This window comes from Anopheles cruzii, chromosome 3 (assembly GCF_943734635.1).
Source record: "Anopheles cruzii chromosome 3, idAnoCruzAS_RS32_06, whole genome shotgun sequence".
NCBI lineage: Eukaryota > Metazoa > Arthropoda > Insecta > Diptera > Culicidae > Anopheles > Anopheles cruzii.
Genome location: NC_069145.1, coordinates 58,618,286 through 58,638,777, shown reverse-complemented (window position 1 = coordinate 58,638,777; position 20,492 = coordinate 58,618,286). Strand labels below are relative to the sequence as shown.

At 40.9% G+C, this 20,492-nt stretch overlaps 1 protein-coding gene across 1 annotated transcript; it reads left to right on the top strand.

Moving 5' to 3' along the window:
• Positions 1-1,592: 1,592 nt before the first annotated feature.
• LOC128270680 (netrin receptor unc-5-like) lies at positions 1,593-19,755 on the top strand. The gene is made up of 10 exons (XM_053008091.1): positions 1,593-2,540; positions 5,627-5,843; positions 8,564-8,763; positions 9,079-9,157; positions 11,329-11,499; positions 11,667-11,714; positions 12,680-12,922; positions 17,254-17,587; positions 17,724-17,962; positions 18,172-19,755. The coding sequence occupies exons 1-10, from the start codon at positions 1,593-1,595 to the stop codon at positions 19,104-19,106; spliced, it is 3,414 nt and encodes a 1,137-aa protein (XP_052864051.1). The 3' UTR covers positions 19,107-19,755.
• Positions 19,756-20,492: the final 737 nt, after the last annotated feature.

The window sequence follows — 20,492 nt, the reverse complement described above, 5'->3', positions numbered from 1 at the left end:
TCGGTGTTTGTCGCTTCGAAAACTTTTCATTTTACCAAATTCTCGACCCGTCATGCGCCGGATTTTGTGTTGTGGTAAAGTGAAAAATTAATTATAAGTAATTCGGATAATTAAAATTGTCCCAAAAAAACGGCACTCAACGTTGGTTGCCGCCTTTTTCGCGTTGTTGTCGCCGAAGGACGAAGGATGAAAATTTATAATTCCCACAATCATCAAGTGACGGTTGCACGGCAGATGCTAGGCAGCTGCATTTGTCAGCCTTGGTTCGGCAACGGATGGACGAACCTTAACGAAAAATTAGTGCCATATTTTGTGGTGGGACGCTCTTCCATGCTTTTGCACGTTCGTTGATGTTTCGCCTTAACAGCTACTGCCAGGACGCGATGTTGTTGAAATCCTTGTCCATAAACCATTGCAAGCTGCAGCAGATGGTCTAGAACCACAAACTTTCCGACGCTTTTATTTGCGGAGTGGCTCTGTCACTTGTTCAGAGTAATTGTTTCTTACCTACCTTAGCAAGTTGTTGAGGAAGCCTCGTATCTTAAGGAAACTTTATTGTGGTTTGTGATAAAGTTTGTTATCAGTTAAATATTGTCACTGCTGTAAACTTTTGCAGTTGTATAAAGCACCAGCATAAAGATTATGTAGCACACGAATGAGTACACGTAGGGCATTGGTGAATATTGTGAGATGGTACTTTTGAGGTAAGAGATGGTCGAGCTCTACGAAATAGTCGAAGACTTTGAGCCTCATGATGCTCTACTTTCAAATTTTTAATAAGACATTGAAGAGAATCATAAGGGACCATAAGATGCTGATTGGAATTTCTCATGATAGATAATTTGTAGCGTCGGAGAATACCTGCAATTGAAATGCATTTCTTTTTTCCAATTCATGTTTGCTTCTCTATGACCGGGTTTATTATGGGTTTTGGTTCGAATGGTTCTATCAAACACCAGCTTCAAATATGTAATCTAATTTCTCAATTACTAGTGAATGTACTTTCGCTTCGTACTTTTTCTTTAACAAAAGATTAATGTTTGAGACCTTTGAAGACGAGGTTGTTCAGAATACATGGAAGCATTTCTAATCGTTTCTTTGTGCAATACCCAGATTAATGTAGCCAATCAAATGCTTAATTCATCGTTTTTTCTATTGTCGCTTTAACGTGCAATTCTTTCGTTTTTTTTCTCTTTCACAGTAAAATTTTTTACGTCATCGCTTCATCATTGCCGGCCGCTTGTACGGTGTGTCGTGTCGCTTTTGAATTATGAGTGTCCTTACGACGACACTAAACGACAGCATACAGCAATTTACGCCGCCAGTGAAACGGCGGACGGCAACATTCCGCAGAGCTTTGATGGTTCCTTCAACCAAAGACGACGAAGGCGAACTAGAGATTCTTTCGAAACATCGTTGCTTTCGGACCTGCTGCGAACTGTTGGAAAAAAATGCATTCTTAAGTTGCAGCCTTAGGGCAAGCCATGGACAAGAAGAATTTCCTTAAATCGTTGGAACGACGAAAAGAAAAAGGAATACCTCACGAATCCTTTTATCCTACGCGTGCCTGCGGAAACAGCAAACATTGTACAATGAAAATACTCTGTAAATTACCACATTTCCTGAAAGTATTTTTCACCACCCTCGCGGTACTGGCAGTCGCGGGACGATTGGTGGTCGCCAAGGAAAAGAATGGTGGGGCTGTGAAAAATCTGCCTGAAAATGTCTCACATTTGTCACGGACCGCAGCACCGCACCAGGATATCGGCTCATCGGGTGGGGCGAAGGATAAAACTCTGCAGTCACCAGTCGACCGACACCTATCGAAGAATCATCCCTCCCGACTAAAGGCTCAGTCCACAATCGATGACTTCGATGGGTTCTTCCAGTCGGCAGATGTTCACCGGCAAGGTTCGCAACGAACAACTTTTAATCCTTCGAAAAGGAACCATCAAGGTGCACATCTACTGCCATACGCTGCCGACGCCAGTTTAATGCCAACGAAATCCGAAAACAATCAACCGGAAATGAAACTTTCTCGTCAAAAGTGGAGGGACGGAAAAATGCTTGTCAATGATGAGGACTATGACGTAGTAGACGCTGCAAAGGATGACTACTACGATACTTCGGCAGTCGATGAAGGTGATAATTATGAGGATGGCAAAATAATCAATCCGGCTTCGTTGGACAGCTTATTCGATATGAAAGGCCCTAACGAACATCGAAGTGGCGTCGACGTTAAAAATGGCGGACTCCATGGTGACGACCAGACGCCGGATTCCGTCGGGGATGATGATGAGGAGGAGGACGACGATGACGACGATGATGATGAAGGGGAAGATGATGACGGTGAGGTGTCGTACGGCGAGGATGTGCTTCCGCCGAGTGAAGCGTTTGATAGCTTTGGAGGACGACCGGTAGATGGCGGCGAAGGGCTGAAAGTGGAAGAGGCGCCATACTTTCTCGTGGAACCGCAGAGCACTTTCGTCCTGCGCAGCAAACCGGCCTCTCTGAAGTGCAAGGCTGCCAACACGCTGCAGGTTGGTAACACTGATTTCGGCTCGTGACGGGAAGTGTTTTAATTTATGCACCGGAGGGACATTTTTGATGCCGAAGCATCGTAAATTGCACCCTGACCGTGGCTATATGTTGGACGCAATTTTTGCTGATGAATCAGCATTGACAGTGAGTACGACACGCTAAAAAGTCCTGATTGATAGACATTCCGTCCCATACTTTGTGGGTTTTATTTTCGTTAAATTTATTTCATGTCGTTGTGTGAAAATCACAAATATTGGTCAATTTTAAAATCTTTGTGACAATGCTTCTTTATAAATGTAGCAGACGAAGAGTAGTTACTTGGAATCATTATAATTTATGAATAATTGAACAAACCAAATTCGTTCGGTTGGATAACTTTTCTATTTGAAAAAAATCTATTTAACGCTTATTGGTTTACTAACACAAAATATTTCTTTTTTTAAATGGAATTTGATATTATAAAGATGATTTATTTCCGTCAAATCAAAGCTAAACCAATGTAAATTACTGCACGCAATTAGTAAAAGATGGAAGAATTTAAAGCAAAATATCAGGTTGGGGAAAAAGAAATCGACGTTTTTTGCGTGAACTTCAAAAGTTTATTTAAGGTGTTCCGATGGTCCGATTTACGTCAAATATGCACCATTTAGTTGGAAAATTTGTTGCCTTTTTAAAATTATCTTCATAATGCCTCTCTTGTGGAAGGCTTCCTCGTTATTGGCGAAAAACGCTAACAATCTCTTTTCACAATCCGTTCTTGATCCCACTTTTTCATCACTTAGAAAATTTTGTAGTGGGCGAAAAAGGTGTCAATCGCTTAATGCAAGGTCCGGACTATACGGTGGATGCATTAAAACTTTTCAACCAAGCTCTCGGACTTTCTAGCGAGTCCCTAAAGACGTACGTAGCATTTCGTTGTCCTGGTGGAAAACAATACCTCTTCCGTTGGCCGATTCTGGTCGTTTCTGGTCAATTGCCAGTTTCGAACGGTGCAATAATTGACAGTAGAGATCTGAATTTAGTGTTTGGCCACACGAAAGCAACTCATAATAAACGATTCCTTTCAAGTCCCACCATATACCCAGTAGAACCTTCCTAGCCGTTATTCCTGGTTTGACCACCGGTTAAGCTGCTTCATCACGATTGGACCGGGATTGTTTTCACACAGGATTGTCGTATGTATTCCATTTCGCATCTCCAGTACTCTTCCGTTTAAGAAATGAGTCTATTTCATTCCGTTTGACCAAAACTTCGCAGATGGCCATTCGATCCATTATTTTTTTCGTGGTCAATTGATGTGACGCCCAAACATCGAACTTCTTCGTGAATCCAGTTTTGCGCAAATGACTTAAAACTGTTTGATGGTTAATCTTTAGCACCTGACCGATGCTCTGATTACTAAAATGTTGATGAACTTTGGTTATTTCTGTGATTTTATCGACATTTTCGACGGCGGGTCTGCCTATGCGAGGTGCATCTTTAACATAAAAAATAACCGAATCGGGTCAACGAAAACAAAATTACACATTACTAGCTTTTAGAATATTGGCACCATAATCACCATGCACAATTTCAGCGGTCTAGCTTGAATTTTCACCGTTTTCTAAGAAAAACTGTAAAATGTAACGAATTTTCTCTTAGTTGACCTCCATTGTTAACACCCTGTAACTTACAAATGAATGGAACAAACAATAAACAATGAAAGCATATTTTCAAGTGTAAACTATCAGCTTTAAAACGAGCCTAAACTTGAAACTGTACGATCGATACTTCGCGAGATATCGATCACAAAAGGCATCTGTCGTGAAAAACGTCGATTACTTTTTCCCCAACCTGATATAAAAATTATAACCTAGAAACGTGTAATCTTTCACACACATTCTTCCGCATTATATGGGTTCGCAATGCATAATGCGTACAGAAAGGCTTCGAACATACCCTTGTAACGTTATCCTATCTCTAGTGACATCGAAGCCAGTGCGTAACGCACAAAATTCGTGTTACATAAGCTTATGGCTATGGTTATGTTTTGGCCTCCTTACAGAACTTCGCGTTTCGGAATGTACAGGCACTTCCGGGTATTCTGACGATACACACCAACAGACCACAATGGTTTATGTATCTCTGTTCAGTTTTGGTGTCTTCGGCTGTTTATCATCAGCAGCCGAAGCAAGGGGTTTGTATTCGGTTTTTGGTGCGAGTTTCCCAGGATTTTCGGTGGAAAAGATTTTCCTCACGGATTGCCACACCTACCAAGAGGTGAAGATTTGACTGTGGGAAAACAATCGCTCTCAGGCAGAGACAACAATCCCGTCGATGGCCAGACAACTTCTTAGACAAGCGAACAAACTCTTCAGCCAGAATTTTCACGAGAAAGGCCGGATTCTTAGACGCGTTTGGTAAGGTTCTTCTGGAATAGAGCGAAAAACCGGAATTATTTTATTCAAATGTGTCTCCTGCTCCTTGCGCTCTGTGAGGCCTGATAAGTTGACCATCGAAAGAACGTAGGACATGGCGTAAAAGGAGCGCAGCATCCTTAATATTTAATTCTATACTCTACCATCCAACGGGATGTTTCTTGGAAGATTTAAGCCGGAAGAAGAACCTCGCTCGGCGTGGCAAGACACAAGCTTCCTGGTTTAAGTCGATTTCGTCCGAGGTCTTGTTGCGATGCCACTTATGAGGTTACGAGCATTTTTCGTCCATGAATATTTGAACAGGTCAGCTTATGGCGAACGGGCCATTTCTGACGGGTTCTTTTGCTCGAAAGCTGTGAAACTGGCAGATTTATTTGAATGCCAACGAACGTCGTGATGAATCCAACAGTCTAATGGATTTTTAACCCTTTCGGATGGCGGTGACCACCATTAGACAGCATTCTAAGATCACAAACACTGTTTTATTCAGTGTTTCGAATGTGATAATAAAGTTTCTTCTGGTAATTTTAGCAGACACCCGTTGGATGAGATTTGCGGGTTCTGCTTTCTGTTGTTTACCTAAAACGTTGGGGTTGTGTTTTGCGCAATGTTTGACCGCTACAATATGTGCTCCAATTTCTTACACATTTTGGATTTTCTCCGCTCAGATTCACTTCAAGTGCAGTGGCAGCATCAAACCGCCGCCGTCTGTTGAGGAGTCGCACGTAGATCCTCACAGCGGAGTACACTTTCAGGAGGTGACGGCCACCATCTCACGCGATCTGGTCTACGAGTACTTCGGCAAGCAACCGTTCAGGTGCGAATGCCACGCGTGGTCCCCGCGGGGGAAAGCCGTCAGCCAGCCGGCCTCCATCATGGTTGCCTGTAAGTATCACCATTATTTTTTAACAATAAACATTAAAAACGAAGAAATGTTTTCCCTGTCGTGAGCGGAAATTGAAGTTCATTTTATTACCAGCATTTGCTTCATACCTTTTTTAATAGGACCTCTATAAATTGCTCAAAGAAAGAATGAAGCCTCGCGACTCCTGAAGGTTGGAAATAATGAAGGTGTTGAAATACACGAGAATGTTTTGAAGGTTCCCCAGGGGTGTCTCAAGCCTTCGAGTCTATTAAACGGCAACAATTGTTGAACGAGGACTGAATCTTTAAAGCTTCCCGCAGTAAACTAGTTGCTGAGCGTGCCTGAGAATGGTTCGATATAAAGTGGAAAGCAATAAAACGCCCGTATCCTCATTAATTACTCGTCGGTGCTGGAGGCGTTGAAAAACGTAAGACCCTTCAATATTTCATGCTGGTTTTAAACTTTGTCTTCATCGCGAAGGATGCTTTGAAAATGATTAGAATCTTTTTTCCTAAGAGACACTTGTATCGTAAAGCCAGCAAGCAGTCGACGGAAGTCAGCAGGTCCTAGCGGAGGAAGTTTTTCTGTCGCTGATAACGGAAGAGGCGCTCTTGAAACAGCTGGCGAGTGATATTTTTAGGTCTGATCATCTCTGTTTAGCTATGGGTGAATCACGTTTGAATAAAAACTTGGCTTGTATCCAGTACGCTAACGCAATATCAGAGACACCTGAGACATAATTTAATACCAAGCAAGCTCTCATGTGGCCACCAATAACACTAATGTTTTGGTTTTCCTTGAAATGGGTCTGCCAAAGGAAAGGTGTGTAAACTAGGTTAGGGGTATACCTCTAGGGGTATTACACCACACCGCTAGTCCTTATGAAGAGCCCCGTAATGAAGCGTCGCCAAATATAACGAGGATGCTTACACCCTTAGGAGCAACAATAAAGATGGAGGGCTGTGGTGTAAGTACTATGGGATGCGTATTATGCGCGGCATAAATTTTAATTTAAACCCATAAAAAGCTCATATTACCTTGGATCGGCACATCGGAGGTATTACTCATTGTTTCCTTCCGGAAGCCTTTTCATTTGCCCCTCAACGTTCTTTGTTACGATTGGTATTTGCGCTGCTGCCGGAACTAAACCCCAAACTCTTATTGGCTTTCGCTGCGGTTAAAGACATTCAAAGCATGTGGTTAATACTTTTCTGGCAGGGCTTGTTGCTGCCGTGGTGGTGGGAAGCATTTTCACCAGCATTCTGCTTCCGGCAGCTACTTCCTGTCTGTAACGCAGACCGTATGCCACCCCAAGACTCGTTTCAAAGAACGACGATGGATTTTGGGACGAAAAGCAACGAAGCCAAACGACCGAAACTGAGCGGCAGCCAGGCAGCTTGTTTGGTGGTTTTATGTGTGAGGCTCATGGATATTCTTAGGTGACGCTTAGACTCACAGCAAAAAGGGAGACTAATGTAATATTTGCAACTTGATACATTGAGTATTTTTTTGGCTTCTTTAGGTGTGAGGTTTGAGACTGGAGGTAATCATAAATTAAATTATGCGTTTTTCATGATTAACTTCTCAACGTGAAGTTGTTCGATTAAGACACGAGACACAATACACAGTGGTGTTCAGCATGTAGAGCTGTTTTTGAACTTACTTACTTACTTACTTACTTACTTAAACAAAGCAAAAGAAATCGATTCATAACTAGAAAGTACATTAATTCGTGAGCCAAGTGTTGACATCCTTGCTAACAACGTAGTTATGTTGTTGCTAACCATTCTCTTCCTTTCGCTTGTTAGAGACTTACATTTATTGGACAGAGACATGTTATTCATCCAGCATGTCTTTCAACAAGCTGTTAATAATATTCGCAGTTTGTAACATTCTGCTGCACGACCACATACGAAGCAATTAAAAATATACAAAAATGACGTTAGTATATGCAATATGATCGTGCAATCTAAAATTAAATTCTAACGCATTTTGTCTGTTTCAAGTTACAAGGTCTTCATACATGGTCGTAAATCAAACGCATAAATCATACCCAGTCGGAAGGCGTGTGAATGGAACTTCCCTTTTCTTGTGAGATTTATGAAGATACCTCAAAAGATGGCACCAAGACTAATTTGTATTTGATTCTTAATAAATGATACCTAGTATTCCGCCTCATGTTGTTTATTTAAAAAAAATAACGATTAACCTTTACCATTAAGAAATGAAAGATTTCAAACATCCATCAAATTTTCAAAGATTACTTAGAACGTAGTCTCGTGATCATGTATGAGAAAGCGAAAAATATCTTCCAAAAGTCCATATTGGCAATGACATGTCTCTAGGGTACAACACAATATATTTGAGGATGCATAAAATACTGGAGCATGGAATGGAACATTAATGTATTGCCTTCATCTCCTGTGTTATTTTTCGAAAGAAGACTCGGAAGAAAAAAGATGAAACAAAACCAACATTGGTAAATGAAATGTTGCTTACAAATCATAGTAAATCCTTTACCGAAATACAGTTTCCAAATCTTGACAGCTTCAGAAATCATTGTGAACCATACATAATGTTCATTTTTATTAGTTTAAAACAAAGAGATAGTCAAACCATTCAAAATACGATACATTACACTTTTTAACAAAACTTCGTTGGCCAGAAACGGTGTTTGCTTCAATTTTATTCCCATGCAATTTTCTTCTGACTTGTGTATAAATATTTAAATTCATTGCAGATTTGAAGAAACATTTCGACAACCCTGAAACGAAGATCCGAGCAGAAGCTGGAGAGAAACTGGAAATCAAGTGCGTTGCTCCCAAAGGCTACCCAAAACCCCAAATTACGTGGCTGAAGAACAATTTCACTATCACGGCTAGTCCAATGCTTACGTTCACGACAGAAGGCAACATTGTGATAACCGGCGTTAACCTACAGGTAACCCAGACAAGCGCAGTTAAGCTCCTCAGGATTCTATTAATATTCAATACTATTTACTCTCGCACCATGTGGCATCGATTCTCACGCATTCCAATTCTTTGTCTCCTTACCGAACGTGTACCGGATTTTGGTCCGATCCCTTTTGCAATGTTTTGAATTTTCACAGTAGAAATTTGCAAATCCCTTAATGGACGTTTACTTTACTTTTCGTTTCCATCTGGCTGTTATCGTCCTAAAACAACACCGTGCTGATCCCTCGAACTTGTGGAAAACTGCCTTCACATCGGGTATAATGCTGTTTGATATAAAAAGGACATCGGAAACTATACTTGTGTTGCAGAGAACATTGCTGGTAAACGGACATCGGAATCGATTGAAGTAATCGTCTATGGTAAGCTAAAAATAAATATTGCATGTATTGAATATTCGACATTTTTGGAGTTTGAACAAGATTTAAATTATATTGTCCTAGGTTTGTTTGTATTAGTATTAAGAGTTTTTCAAGCGCCTGTTTCCATTTGCAATACAATGAAAATTTTGTAAATGCGTCTCCTAACGACACCTAAAAAATATATCTTTTCATGTTCATGTTCTGCTCAAGACAAGCCTCATTCAAGCTATACTGTCCTTAAGTTCTGAACGTAGTTCTTATGCTCTAAGAGGTGAATAGGGCGAGTGTGTTTGGAACATATTTCCAATAACTGCGACGTTGTAAAATACTGTTGCACACTTTGGTGAAAAATGAAAACCTCAAAAATTCCGAAATGTAACAGAGTACGCTATTCGCGAGGTTCGTTGCAGCAATGGCCCAACTATTCAGGAAGCGGTTGCACACGAAATTTATGTAGGAAACGCCATTGTGTGTATAAATTTGTCGGTCATTGACTTTGCATAACATGGTTAACCAATGCGTTAGCATACCAAACATTTCATGCCATGCATTTCATGTACAAGCCATGTTTTCGTTCAGTTTAAATATTAACATTTACTTTCGCATTTATTCTTTCAATTTAAAATTAAACACACTGGCGAGTTGTTTATGGATCTTTTTTCTGTCAAACATAACATCGCTAAAAAGCATTAAGCATAAAAATGGCCGGAAATAGAAAACAATAGGCAGATAGTCAATGAGAAAAAAAGGAAACCTGAGCACTTGACTGTTTCTTCAAGAAAATATATTTTCTGCTACTTCAATATAGTCGTCATTTAATAACCTTAATCCACACTAACAATATTATTTATACTTTCTCTTAATTTTATCCTAGTGATCAGTTTTTGCAACTTTATTTAAAAACAGGCTAAAAACAAATCGAATCAAACCGTTTTTCCCTAACCAAACTAAACTAGGTAAAGTAAAGTTTGTGCATAACGTTGGACAGCGATGATGAGATGGGGTCAAAGAATCGATAAACTTGCATTTAATATGCAAGTCAAGCGTTTTGTAAACACCTTGTCAACTCCCCCTCTAAGAAACCTGAAAATGATGAGTACTTGCATGAGCGGCTTTACAAAGAGGATTTGAAAACATCGATCAACACGTCTGATCTAGAGATTAAACGTCATTGTGCACAGTAAAGTGCATCCAATGCGATTCTCTGATATTTGAGGGCGTTTGGAAGCTTTCAAATGACCTGAATTAATCTAGAAGAGTCGTTTGACTTTTGGACTTATTTCTCAATGATGTTGTAATGTAATAAGATTTCATTGTGCAATTTTTATGCTTCAAGCATTTTATTGGCACTTGATAAAATCAGCACTATTCACCATTGTAATGGAAGGTTGTCAAATGTGCTTTGTAAGTGTGTAGAAACAGCAAATATCAATATAAAGCGTCTGTTTAAATTGACATTTTTTCACGTTGGAAGGTTTTCAAATATTGAATTTTGAAATAGCTTTGGAGATCTCGGCCATGTTCAGAGCGTGTTTCTTTGGAAAACTTTTACAAACAACATGATGAACAGCTTGGATTACATCCTCAGTTCTGAATATTGAGATGAGTTGAACGAACTGTAGCACATCTGCTGTCAATAGACCGGAAAAATGTAAATTTGTTCCTTCCTGTGTTATGCATTTGAGGGGCGGCACATTGAAAAGATCACATTGGCAACAGTTGGCAACGATTTTCTTCAGGTACACGAGCATAGACACTTTTGCAAACACATAAAGTGATGTAAAGAAGCTTCGCTTGGTTTAGTTTATATAAAACTGATATCCTGTTAACTGAGCTTCCTGATAAGAAAGTTACGAGACTATGAAACTAACAGTTATAAAAATTTAAATATAACATAAAAAGTGTAAAATGGACAGCTTGTCGCAACTACCTTTTATCGGGATCCTTGCAATTAACTTGACCATTGGTTATAAACAATGATAAAAACTAACTTAAAACCTTAACACGGTTTTCTAGCATAATGTTTTTGATTTCGATAACTTTGGAATTGTTTCAAATACATTTAAATTATAAACGCCACAAAGATTCTTGTCTTCGTTTAGTCCTATGTGTAAGTGTGTGCAATGAAATTCCGTTTTATACATTTCGTTTGTAATTTTTACTGTTTGCAGTGAATGGAGGATGGAGTCAGTGGAGCGCATGGCTAGAATGTCGCTGCCCTGGAAAGGCTGCTCAAGGAAGAAAACGCACGCGAACTTGCAGCGATCCAATTCCTCTCTATGGAGGTGCCCCTTGTGTTGGCCCAAACCAGCAGAGGACAGCTGACTGTGTGACCTGCCCGGGTAAGCAGAGACAAACAGCGTTCTCGACAAAAAATCATAAATGACTTTTAAAAAGTAGTTTAATCGTTACAATTAAATTTTATACAATCATCTAATGTGTTTTATTTTGATGCTTTTCTCTTTGTCTAATTTCTGAACGTTCATCAAATATGCTAACCGATCTGTAGAGGACACTCAAATTATCACACCCAACGGATTTGAGGACAACACGTTCGGTAAGTTTGAACATAGTTGCGAAAATTAAGCGCTGTTAGGTACTTCTTTACTATATTTACACGTGAAGCTTTCTGTTATTATTTTTTTAAATTTTACATTCTATTAACCATTAAGCTCGCCACATTTTGGCACGACTGTGTGTAGTGCAAATTTATTGGTGGTCTAGGTTGTAATGTTCTGCTATTTTCGCAAAGTTTTGTGCATTACTACATTCTTTTAAAGAGTTTAGTGATGTCACCAGATGTCATATCGCAGCATAGCACCCACGTAAATTCAGAAATGCTTTTAAATTGTTCAGAAACGTTACGCTTGGAAGAAGCGTCTCGTTTCTCACAAAAGGTTAGCATATGAATGCAACCTTCGGCAAGATTTGCGATCTAATAGAAATTCTTTCGACGACAAACTGAAATTCAGCTGCTCTTTGATAGAATTTTGAAGCATTGCTTCAGCCAGGATTGAATGTAAAATTCAGGAAGAAGCATTACGAGACACGAAACTACTCTACAACGAAGGTGCATATCTCTTCGGTTACGACTCACGTTTTGAGACGTGTCTCAGGGTGACGAAATTCTCCCCATTCATTCCAAAAGATTCGATCTGTGTTTGAAATTGGTTGCTGACGAATTCGACGAGGGCTCTTTGGTACGAACTCCAAGCAAAAACACGTAGCAGAAAAATCCTACAGATTTTCATCTTTCAAATTGCTTCTCTGTGGTTCAACACCGTTCTGAGGAACCTTACAACGTTATCGCATTCTGATGTCCACTGAGGGAGTTTTGAAGCTAAGGCACGTTTAGTGTTAGACGTGAAACATGCAACGATGCTGACGAGGAGTTCACTTCTGCCAATTGAAAACAATTCACTTCTTCCTTATGTCCTTCCAAATCGAAATGCATCACACTTCCAAATGGGCCTAATCGTCTGTGCGTTCTCTTTTGCGTCTTATCGTTCACAACAATCACAGTGCGCCGTTGGTCGGCGTGGTCAGCATGGAGTTCGTGCACGAACAAATGCACACAATCCAGACGAAGAGTTTGCCATACGCAGGGAGTAGACTATTATGACAAGGCGCTCGTGAAACGCCATCAACAGTTGGCAGCCTTGATGGAGGATCACGACGAGCAGGACAGCAGCGCCTACGGCTGCCATGGCAAGGATCTGCAGACCATCGTTTGCCGAGGTGGCGAATGCAAAATTGATGACACAGGTGAGTAATGCTGGTCCGGAAAAAGGGCGAGCAGCAATCCCCGTTAATCCAATAGATCCTCCTTTTTTATGTATGACATACTATGTATGACATGTATTTTTTCATAGTTTCGTCAGGGACAACTGCTCGATTCGATTGATAGAGCTGAAAATCACCGATGATGTGGGTAATGGTTCAGTTCAATGTGTCGTCACGCTTTAATTAATTGCTCACTATTTGCAAAGCTCATCGTTTTTAATCTGAATGAATAAGGATTTTCTCAAATTCACATTATGTTGCCATGTTGGGCTGACAACAACGGTCAACTATTATTTTTCTTTCAATCTTTTCGTGCTAAAAAGGTTCCTAGTAAATAATTTTCCACTAATTTAACTTAAAGTAAAAATGTAATGCAAAAAAAATATTTCAACTGTGTGCAAGTCTCGTTTTAAGTTGCTTGCCTTATGAAGAATCTGTCTATTCGATCTGACACAAGGATTGTCTCTGATAGTAGTTTGTTATAGCAATATTTTTTCTTGAAAACTATTCATTTTTTTGTAAATTATCGTAACATTGTTCTTATGTATCAAAAACATAACTTTTGGCCAAGGCCAAGAAGTTAAAAATACCAGTAATGAACATGTATTTTATATATTTGAAAGATATAATTCAAAACCTTTTACACAAAGTGGTTATGCTCAAGTAATCACAATATGTTTGACAGTGGTTTCACTGTCAAGTAATCGTACTATTTATAATTGTTTCATGGTTATGTTCATCGTATTTACATGCCCAGCAAACACACTTTCTGCTGTGGTTTGATTGTAAAAAAAGAAGATGTCGTGCACACGAGAACGGAACAGGGGCAATTTATTTACAATTACGACATCTTTACGCGCGTCATTCATCGACCTTGCAACCAATGAAATTCTGAAGGGACATATCTTTCTTTGCTTTTGCCCTGTAATCCAGTGCCCAACATATTCCCACAGGTTTCCAATAACCTTCCTGGCAATTTCATTCATACATAGAGTACATAAACACAATAAGGCTGTTCCCTGCACGGTGTTTTGAATTTGAATAACACCAATTAACTAAAAAGATGATGGTAAACCCAGCGAATAAAACTCTTCTCTAGAACACGTGTTATCCGGTGCAAATTGAACAATTTTCTCATAAAACGGTATTCGTATTGCGGTACAACTCGATTCCTACGATAGTTTGAAATGGTGTTCAAAAAAGGGTCTTTGAGGATGCAACCCCCTGAACCTTTGCCATCATGACCGATCAAATTACAGTCCGCTTTAAAAGTTCCCAAGGGAAAAATGAGGATCGCTAGGGAATTGAATAGAATTAATCAGTGAATTTTTTTGTCTATGTTTCTAGAAGACCATCACAGAGTTTGTTACAATCTTTCTCATCACAATTTTATTAAATAGAATTTTACATGTTTCATCATCCAATAAATCAAAAAGGTTTTATACTTCCTTTCTGAAAAACATACTATACAACGGTCAAAATGAGCATTCAGTTAGGTTATTATTCAATTGTCGACTAATTCACTGAAAGCCCTTCATTCATGTAGAGCCCTTTAAAAACACGATGTCACATATCCCATCTGACAAACCCGTAGCAGTCGCAATGTTCGTATGGCATGCGGGTTGGGTCACCATGCCAGTCTTGAGGCACACTCCACCATCAAATTCGTCAAATTAAGACATTTGAGTAATCAAAATTCCAATGAAATCAAATGGACAATCACCATAGAAGAGAGAAAGAACTGGTGAGCATGGACTTTGTTCCACTTGCTGTCAATATGTCAAGAGTTGCTTGAAACGTTTGTCTTCTTGAAGATCTTTTTTTACTGAACTTTAGTGGCGTTGTCGAAGCCTTGAACCAGCAGATAGCTGCTGGATGACTGACCCAAGCACGTTTAGTGTGTGCGGTGCTTTACTCGCAAGATGAGCATGTTTTCAAAGAGAACTACAATTTGTTCTACTACTCCAATTTTAACAAGTTGACCTATTTCAATTTGTAAGTTTTGTTCTCAAATGAGTTACTAGAAGTTTTACAATTGAGTATAGTGACAGATAATTACAGAACTAGTTGGATTTAGCTTTCATTATACTCGTTATTACAAACGTTTATGATTTCGATTTCACTTTTAAGCAAATGGAAACATTTTCGTAAAAGTATGTTGCGTATTTTCGTATTCACACGAGATTCCATTTCACAGTCACGCATTCTAATAGGCTCGTACAATTTTACTCTTCGACTTTGTTGCATTTTTAATGTACTTATAATCAATAGTTTGATGATGAAGCCTCACAGGAAGGATGTAAAGCACTGCAGTTACTCGTGATGGCTAAAAGTATTCTGCGTGCAACATCATTCGTGGTTTCATTCTTTTGGTTTTACCTGTACTAGGACTCTGACAGACATCCGCAATCATTGGCCATGAATGGAGCCAATCTGGGATTTCCGCTATTCACTGAGGGACGCTCGGTTTTCTGAAAGGATGCATTTTCCCAAGTAATAGACCCGCTGAGGACGAAGGAGCGTATCGGTCCATCAGCATGGTGCAGTGGTCCATCAGTCAAAACAGTGGCACTGCAGACGCCTGTGTTGTGAAAAGCATCAACAATAAACATAATCATTCATCTGCGGTGATGCTGTGAAAGGGCGGTCGAAGGGGTTTACGGCACTCAAGGGGAGAAACTGGGTAGAGCTGTGATGGAAATCATAATAATCGCACTGATTACTCGCCTGGGTATTATTTATTCGGCTATTATGTGATCGCTGGTCGGTGCACGACTAGGAAAAGACTTCTGATTTTTTCACTTCTGTGCTGTCGATGCTTTCGATGGCCGATAAAACCAATTCTCGATGGACTCTCAGCATAGCTGACAAGGGAATAGGGAAAACGCGAAATCGATATCGCTATGAGACTCGATGTTGCTCCAATTTATGATTATGAATAGAGTCAGACAATCTGTTTTCACAGAGATTCGTTGTAAAATTGGCATGAATGGAATATTCCGATACACTGGAGAATATCTTATTTTTGGCTTCTATTACGACTAAAAAGAAATTTTACTTTACAATCTATTTCTCGTTAGCGCTGCTTTCATCCTTGGCTTGATTCTCAAAACTTGTTTGAGAAGTTTGTATGTCTAGTTTTGTAATTGTTCTTTGGTTCCGGGGGAAATTAGGACACGAACACCAGAAAAGTTTTGTACATGCGAAAAACTTTACCCATCATTCCATTATCCCAACTTATTCGATTGTCTGAAGCTCCCTCCCCTCTCGTTGCCGTTAACAGCATCAAAGTTTGTCGTTCGGGCACTCGTCATGTTCCAGTTCATGTCAATTGAGTTAGCTAAAAACCGTGACGGATTCTCTTCCGAACGATACCGGAGTGGGAATAATGAAAACAATCGAAAACCACAAACCAAATGACAGTAAAAAGTCATTTGCACACCTTCTTCAGATCGTTACGATTTCTGTCATAGTGTTAGTTGAGCACTCGGCCTGCCTTCATATCAAATGGAAAATGAAACAGAACTGTCTCTGACGTTAAGAGCTACGGATACATCAAATACCTAACATTTGCTGCACTTTCTTACATAAAAGCAGATGGACTTATTGGACTGGCTGAAGGACTGGGACTTATTGGACTTGCTCGAATGGCTTGAGGGTTCTATTTACCTCCTGGAGTACTTCATTCGAATTGTTCCAATGTTTCATATGAAGGAACTTTATATACACTGAGAAGCTGCATCTAGTGCACTAGAAAACTTTGACTGCCCAACAGCACTCCATATTCTCCAGACATGCAAAAGTACCCTCACTTGCAAGATGTTGTCATACCTTCTGTGGCGTCCAGTAGATGACACTTAAATGGTGGCCGTTCTTCTGGTGCACCTATGCTATACTCGAGTGTGTGTTTTCAACCCGCTTAATGGAACCTGTAGCGTTATTTGAACGAGTTCTCTTACATACTTTCCACTCAAAATGCGACATTCACGGTAGAGTATCTGATAAAGCATGTCATCCGCCCATGCTCCTCAAACTTGTTTGCTCAATGCCTTGTGTCTGAAGGTACTGCCATTGAAAATGACTTTTCATTTCGCATCTGTATCGGCATGATGTATCAGCATCTTTCGCTGCTCATTGCAGCTTCGCTGTAAATTTTTCAGAAGCAGATGTTGCTCTTAAATAGGTTAACTTGTGGAAAAATAGTTGAATTTTTTAAAACTGTTCTTTAAGTTTTATTTAAAGCTCTTGAGTCTTTTTATAATCTACATTTCGTGTATTATTTTTTTCTGTGTAACAACTTTCTTCCAATACAGCCTCCGATTGGATCTTTTACCTCGGGTTGGGTTTCATCGTGACGCTCTGTCTGACGTTCTTGGTGTTCCTGGTGCACATGCGACACCGGCAGAAGCTCCCGACGTATTCAATCACCCGAACGTCGCCCGATCAGCATCACACGTACACGCACGAGTTCCAGAAGAAGCTGACGCATTCCTCGAATCCGCCGGACATCAACATTCGTGTGAACGGCTACGAGTATTCGAACGGCAGCACGATGGAGGCGCCCAAGATCCCGAGTCAAAATGTACCCTTGCTCCTGACCAGATCCGTCTCCGAGCACCACTATGATGAGCCGCAATTTACATCGGCGTAAGTTGATGGACTTACTCGGTATCTCCGACTTGTATTTGCATTCTAAAATTTCATTCATCACTGATGAGTGATTTGATGTTGAAAAACATGACCCAGAACTCGCTGATAGATTGATGGCTTTTCTGCTCCCCAGTCAAACGATTCAGGCCTCGATGAAAGAGAAACCGAACAACGTCTACCTTCAGCAGTTGAAACAGCAGAGCTTCGATGCGGTTCCGCAGCATAATCACTATCAGCATCACCATCAGTGCCACTCCCTGGAACAGCAGGGTCACCTGCAGCAGCGGCAAATGGCGTCGCCAGCCACTCCATCTCAAAAGGGTCAGTATCGTAGCAGCGAGTCGCTATCCGCCACGTCGGCCACCAATACATGTAAGTATTCTTTCACCGAACTCGGCTACGGATTGAAAGCTCGGAAGTCGCCGTTGTAATGCCGTCGGTTTTCGATTACCGTCCTCGTCCTGTCCACTCAGATCAGGACCAGTGTCCACCGTTCGCTTTTCATCTCCCAACCAGAGTGGGTGTCAAAATATTGATGGTTTCAATTTCTGGTTCCCTCTTGTTTACATGCACACACACAGCAAACTCGACGTACGCCATCGCAACCACGGACTCGGTGGACACATCAAGTTCGTCGAACGAAGCGATGTACAAGTCCAACTCGGCCCGCCAGGTCGTTACCGGAGACGGCGGTTGGCTCGAGTTGGAACACCTGCAGACGTCGCTCTCGATTCCGGAGGGTGCGTTACCGACCGCGCTGAAAATCAATGTTTTTCTCGCAGTCATGTACGACTCCAAGGACACGATACTGGTGGAGAACCAGGTCACGCACATCAGTCCGACGGTGGTGTGTGGGCCGACAAAGAGTAACTTCTCCAAGCCGCTCATCATCAAGGTGCCACACTGCGCGGAGGACATTGCCGGGTGGAAGGTGTCACTGTTCTACAAGGAGGAGGTGACGAACTGTTGGAAAAAGATTGCCTCATCCGAGAACGACGTGCCAAGTCCGCAAGCCTATATCCAGCTCGATCCCCACAGTGCGTATATCATGACGCGCAAATTGGGAAAGTACATTCTGGGCGGCGAAAGTCTGGCACCTGAAGTGCCCGTCACCAAGCGGCTGAAGATTGTGATGTTCGGCCCTGCCCGGAAGCCGGAGACGGACTTCCCCATACGGGTCTACGTCCTGGAGGATTATCCGAGCGCGCTTGAGCATTGCAAGGCCATCGAGGGTCGGCTGGGGTACTTCCAAATCGGCCAGAGCTCCGCGTTCCACTTCGCCAACAGTAAAGAGGCGATGACGCTGCGCATCAATTGCTCGGGAGGCTGGTCGGCGGTGGCCGATGGCGCTGTCCAGAAGATTCCTTTCAATCACATCTGGAAGAACATGTCGATACTGCACTGCGAGTTTCTGCTACAGAAATTGGCCGACGAGATGCCCTGCCTGCGGTTGGAGCTGGCCGCCGAACAGGATAACGGCACGAAAGTGCTCATCACATCCGTTGCGTTCTCGTGATAGTACATTGCCCGTGCACTCCAAAAGCTGATGACCATTTAAAGGCTCGAGCTCAGCCTTATTTAGATTCTTAAAGAAATACCTTTCTTTTCCCAGTGAAGTAGTTGCTGTTAGTTGAGCACCACGTTAGAAACATCGCTAGGCGATCGGCAAAACAAGGGACGGTTTGAAGTCCGAACCGTCTTCACGCTCAAGGTCCTTACACTCAATAAACAAAATTGGAACAAACAATAGTGGTGAATAAATAACAATATATTGCGTATATAAATATTTAAAATAGAGTTGTTGGTTGATCTAAACATACACGTAATGTGTCCGTTCGGCTTGAGGGAAATAAGTAAGAAAACGAATTACAGGCAAACGATTACTACAAAAAAACGCCAAATTATGTATCGTCGTTGTGCATGTGTGAAAACATGACCGAGTGAAGTGAAGAAAAAGTAATAAAAGGAAAAATACTCAAACAAATGTTGGTAAAGAAGATTCGTAATATACTCTTTAGTCTCCCGTATCGTTTGTCTTTCGTGTGCTGGGCTTTGCGATGGCGGCCGATTGGTAGACATTCTTCAGATTATAAATAGGACAAACCCCATTGTAACAACTGTAGGCAAACATTATGTTTCAAGTTTGGTTCTCTCAAATATACACTTTCCGTAGGCACTATTGACACAAGACTGATTGTGAGGAACAATAAACGTTGATATAGAAATGGATTTTGTAGTTTTGAAAATTCCTTAACAGCTTCACGCAGCAGTTGATGGTAAGTTGCATTGTTCGTGAACCAAATTTTGTGCATTTACCAGGGGTGTTCGTTGAGAATGAGACTGTTAAAAATATGGCTGTACCTGTCGATTGGGACTTCCCAGTTTAGCGGTTCATTCATCATTACCTTATGTTGACATCAGGTAAATGATTTCAGATCGGAAAAAAAATTATTTCGGTTTGCAACCCATCATTTAAAGGGTTAAAGTATGTCAACTTTTGTGCCTGAAAATGACGTATTGCGGGGATTTTTATTTTTCTGCTCCTCTTGAAGAAATCTGCTTCGGAATCGCACCAAATGCTTGTCGGGACTTGTGTTTGGAAGATCGCAGTGCTTTAAGTGGTTTAAAAAATTCCAAAATGGCGATTTTGACTTTACAAAAAAAAGCGTCCAAGGACTTCAAAAAACGGCCTTTTTGATGGGACAGAAAGGTGTGGTGTTTCACAAGCTCCTAAAACCTGATGAAAACGTTAATTCCGGTCGCTACTGACAACAAATGATCAATTTGAACCATGCATTGATCGAAAACGACCAAAAAGCCGTTCCTGTTTTCTGAAATGGAGGCGCCTGGTCGCTCGTGGCCTGAGGCTTCCATGTCCCCAAAAAACAAAACTGTTTCAGGA